This window comes from Oncorhynchus mykiss, chromosome 13, assembly GCF_013265735.2.
Source record: "Oncorhynchus mykiss isolate Arlee chromosome 13, USDA_OmykA_1.1, whole genome shotgun sequence".
Classification (NCBI taxonomy): Eukaryota; Metazoa; Chordata; class Actinopteri; order Salmoniformes; family Salmonidae; genus Oncorhynchus; species Oncorhynchus mykiss.
Genome location: NC_048577.1, coordinates 70,751,247 through 70,756,246, shown reverse-complemented (window position 1 = coordinate 70,756,246; position 5,000 = coordinate 70,751,247). Strand labels below are relative to the sequence as shown.

The window sequence follows — 5,000 nt, the reverse complement described above, 5'->3', positions numbered from 1 at the left end:
GACGGTGCTAATGTGGTAAACTGGTACAGACAACAAGCAGGGGAGACGGTGCTACTGTGTTAAACTGGTACGGACAACAAGCAGGGGAGACGGTGCTACTGTGTTAAACTGGTACGGACAACAAGCAGGGGAGACGGTGCTACTGTGTTAAACTGGTACGGACAACAAGCAGGGGAGACGGTGCTAATGTGTTAAACTGGTACAGACAACAAGCAGGGGAGACGGTGCTAATGTGGTAAACTGGTACAGACAACAAGCAGGGGAGACGGTGCTAATGTGGTGGTGTTAAACTGGTACAGACAACAAGCAGGGGAGACGGTGCTAATGTGTTAAACTGGTACAGACAACAAGCAGGGGAGACGGTGCTAATGTGTTAAACTGGTACAGACAACAAGCAGGGGAGACGGTGCTAATGTGTTAAACTGGTACAGACAACAAGCAGGGGAGACGGTGCTAATGTGGTAAACTGGTACAGACAACAAGCAGGGGAGACGGTGCTAATGTGGTGGTGTTGAACTGGTACAGACAACAAGCAGGGGAGACGGTGCTAATGTGTTAAACTGGTACAGACAACAAGCAGGGGAGACGGTGCTAATGTGTTAAACTGGTACAGACAACAAGCAGGGGAGAAGGTGCTAATGTGGTGGTGTTAAACTGGTACGGACAACAAGCAGGGGAGACGGTGCTAATGTGGTGTTAAACTGGTACAGACAACAAGCAGGGGAGACGGTGCTAATGTGTTAAACTGGTACGGACAACAAGCAGGGGAGACGGTGCTAATGTGTTAAACTGGTACAGACAACAAGCAGGGGAGACGGTGCTAATGTGGTAAACTGGTACAGACAACAAGCAGGGGAGACGGTGCTAATGTGTTAAACTGGTACAGACAACAAGCAGGGGAGACGGTGCTAATGTGGTAAACTGGTACAGACAACAAGCAGGGGAGACGGTGCTAATGTGTTAAACTGGTACAGACAACAAGCAGGGGAGACGGTGCTAATGTGTTAAACTGGTACAGACAACAAGCAGGGGAGACGGTGCTAATGTGTTAAACTGGTACAGACAACAAGCAGGGGAGACGGTGCTAATGTGGTAAACTGGTACAGACAACAAGCAGGGGAGACGGTGCTAATGTGGTGGTGTTAAACTGGTACGGACAACAAGCAGGGGAGACGGTGCTAATGTGTTAAACTGGTACAGACAACAAGCAGGGGAGACGGTGCTAATGTGTTAAACTGGTACAGACAACAAGCAGGGGAGACGGTGCTAATGTGTTAAACTGGTACAGACAACAAGCAGGGGAGACGGTGCTAATGTGGTAAACTGGTACAGACAACAAGCAGGGGAGACAGTGCTAATGTGGTGGTGTTAAACTGGTACGGACAACAAGCAGGGGAGACGGTGCTAATGTGGTGGTGTTAAACTGGTACGGACAACAAGCAGGGGAGACAGTGCTAATGTGTTAAACTGGTACAGACAACAAGCAGGGGAGACGGTGCTAATGTGTTAAACTGGTACAGACAACAAGCAGGGGAGACGGTGCTAATGTGTTAAACTGGTACAGACAACAAGCAGGGGAGACGGTGCTAATGTGTTAAACTGGTACAGACAACAAGCAGGGGAGACGGTGCTAATGTGGTAAACTGGTACAGACAACAAGCAGGGGAGACGGTGCTAATGTGGTGGTGTTAAACTGGTACGGACAACAAGCAGGGGAGACGGTACTAATGTGGTAAACTGGTACAGACAACAAGCAGGGGAGACGGTGCTAATGTGTTAAACTGGTACGGACAACAAGCAGGGGAGACGGTGCTACTGTGTTAAACTGGTACGGACAACATGCAGGGGAGACGGTGCTAATGTGGTAAACTGGTACAGACAACAAGCAGGGGAGACGGTGCTAATGTGGTAAACTGGTACGGACAACAAGCAGGGGAGACGGTGCTAATGTGGTAAACTGGTACAGACAACAAGCAGGGGAGACGGTGCTAATGTGGTGGTGTTAAACTGGAGGGACTTTCTCTTGGTGATGAACTGGAACAACGGAACCACATGTTTTCAAATAGAGGACAAAACTGAGATGATGACATGACTATAGTGGTTATAGAGATGATGACATGACTATAGTGGTTATAGAGATGACGACATGACTATAGAGGTTATAGTGTAGAGATGTCGCTAGCTAGCTGATGATGATGATGAAGATAACATATGTCACCTGATTCGTCATCTTCCTGCTCTTTGTTGGCGTAAGTCCTGAGGAACTCAGCGAAGGCCCCGTCCCGCGCCATCAGCTCCAGGTAGGATCCCCTCTCAGTGATCTCTCCCTCCACCATCACCAGGATCAGATCTGCCTGGGGCAGGAAGCTCAGACCGTGGGTCACCAGGACCCGAGTCTACGGAGACAGAGACACACACACATAGAGGGTCAGAGTAGGGCTTTTTTAAATAGATCCAGTATATTAAGGGATTTTAGTTGAATTGACAGATTGAAGATAGATATGGTACACAGACACAATCCATGTCTCAGTTGTCTCAAGGCTTAAAAATCCTCCTTTAACCAGGTCTCCTGCCCTTCATCTTTAACCAGGTCTCCTCCCCTTCATCTTTAACCAGGTCTCCTCCCCTTCATCTTTAACCAGGTCTCCTCCCCTTCCTCTTTAACCAGGTCTCCTCCCCTTCCTCTTTAACCAGGTCTCCTCCCCTTCCTCTTTAACCAGGTCTCCTCCCCTTCATCTTTAACCAGGTCTCCTCCCCTTCCTCTTTAACCAGGTCTCCTCCCCTTCATCTTTAACCAGGTCTCCTCCCCTTCATCTTTAACCAGGTCTCCTCCCCTTCCTCTTTAACCAGGTCTCCTCCCCTTCCTCTTTAACCAGGTCTCCTCCCCTTCCTCTTTAACCAGGTCTCCTCCCCTTCCTCTTTAACCAGGTCTCCTCCCCTTCCTCTTTAACCAGGTCTCCTCCCCTTCCTCTTTAACCAGGTCTCCTCCCCTTCCTCTTTAACCAGGTCTCCTCCCCTTCATCTTTAACCAGGTCTCCTCCCCTTCATCTTTAACCAGGTCTCCTCCCCTTCATCTTTAACCTGGTCTCCTCCCCTTCATCTTTAAATAGGTCTCCTCCCCTTCATCTTTAACCAGGTCTCCTCCCCTTCATCTACACTGATTGAAGTGGATTTAACAGGTGACATCAATATGGGATCACCTGGATTCATCTGGTCAGTCCACGTCATGGAAAGACCATGTTTTGTACACTGAGTGTATATACAGTACATATACAGTATATTTTGAACGAACAGCTGACTGAAGACTGGACGGCCGGGGATTTGTGCGGTTGAGTCCGTTTCAAAGATGGTGGATAAATTAAGATAGTTCACTTAGGCCATTTACCATTTACCTTAGTTCATTGACTGTAGAGGAACCAGGTACCAGCTGGGTCTGGTCTGTTTAGTTCATTGACTGTATAATATTAACCAGGTACCAGCTGGGTCTGGTCTGTTTAGTTCATTGACTGTAGAGGAACCAGGTACCAGCTGGGTCTGGTCTGATTAGTTCATTGACTGTAGAGGAACCAGGTACCAGCTGGGTCTGGTCTGTTTAGTTCATTGACTGTAGAGGAACCAGGTACCAGCTGGGTCTGGTCTGTTTAGTTCATTGACTTTAGAGGAACCAGGTACCAGCTGGGTCTGGTCTGATTAGTTCTGGTACCTAGAGGAACCAAGTACCAGCTGTGTCTGGTCTGTTTAGTTCATTGACTATAGAGGAACCAGGTACCAGCTGGGTTTGGTCTGATTAGTTCATTGACTGTAGAGGAACCAGGTACCAGCTGGGTCTGGTCTGATTAGTTCTGGTACCTAGAGGAACCAGGTACCAGCTGGGTCTGGTCTGATTAGTTCATTGACTGTAGAGGAACCAGGTACCAGCTGGGTCTGGTCTGATTAGTTCTGGTACCTAGAGGAACCAAGTACCAGCTGTGTCTGGTCTGTTTAGTTCTTTGACTATAGAGGAACCAGGTACCAGCTGGGTCTGGTCTGATTAGTTCATTGACTGTAGAGGAACCAGGTACCAGCTGGGTCTGGTCTGATTAGTTCTGGTACCTAGAGGAACCAGGTACCAGCTGGGTTTGGTCTGTTTAGTTGTGGTACCTAGAGGAACCAGGTACCAGCTGGGTTTGGTCTGATTGGTTCATTGACTGTAGATGAACCAGATACCAGCTGGGTCTGGTCTGTTTAGTTCTGGTACCTAGAGGAACCAAGTACCAGCTGTGTCTGGTCTGTTTAGTTCATTGACTATAGAGGAACCAGGTACCAGCTGGGTTTGGTCTGATTGGTTCATTGACTGTAGAGGAACCAGGTACCAGCTGGGTCTGGTCTGATTAGTTCATTGACTGTAGAGGAACCAGGTACCAGCTGGGGCTTGTCTGATTAGTTCTGGTACCTAGAGGAACCAGGTACCAGCTGTTTAGTTCATTGACTGTAGAGGAACCAGGTACCAGCTGGGTCTAGTCTGTTTAGTTCTGGTACCTAGAGGAACCAGGTACCAGCTGGGTCTGGTCTGTTTAGTTCTGGTACCTAGAGGAACCAGGTACCAGCTGGGTCTGGTCTGTTTAGTTCATTGACTGTAGAGGAACCAGGTACCAGCTGGGTCTGGTCTGATTAGTTCATTGACTGTAGAGGAACCAGGTACCAGCTGGGTCTGGTCTGATTAGTTCATTGACTGTAGAGGAACCAGGTACCAGCTGGGTCTGGTCTGATTAGACTGAGTCTGAAGGAAGACACGGTCACTGTCCTAACGAGTAGACCCGCCCCTAACGAGTAGTCCAGCCCCTAACGAGTAGACCTGCCCCTAATGAGTAGTCCCGCCCCTAACGAGTAGTCCCGCCCCTAACGAGTAGACCCGCCCCCAGCAAGGACGTCCCATAACGTGTGTGTGACGTCCTATAAAAGGAAGACACACACAGTGTCACCAGCACGAGTCTACAGAGACAAAAATCAGTCACACACAC

General features: G+C 48.8%; 1 protein-coding gene across 2 annotated transcripts in view; it reads right to left on the bottom strand.

The window, feature by feature from the left end:
• Positions 1-5,000, bottom strand: part of LOC110515631 (multidrug resistance-associated protein 1) — a 66,345-nt gene that overhangs the window by 24,973 nt on the left and 36,372 nt on the right. For both annotated transcript variants that reach the window (XM_036942066.1, XM_036942067.1), the window contains one exon: positions 2,219-2,396. In XM_036942066.1, coding sequence (XP_036797961.1) covers positions 2,219-2,396 — 178 coding nt within the window. The remainder of the gene's footprint in view (positions 1-2,218; positions 2,397-5,000) is intronic.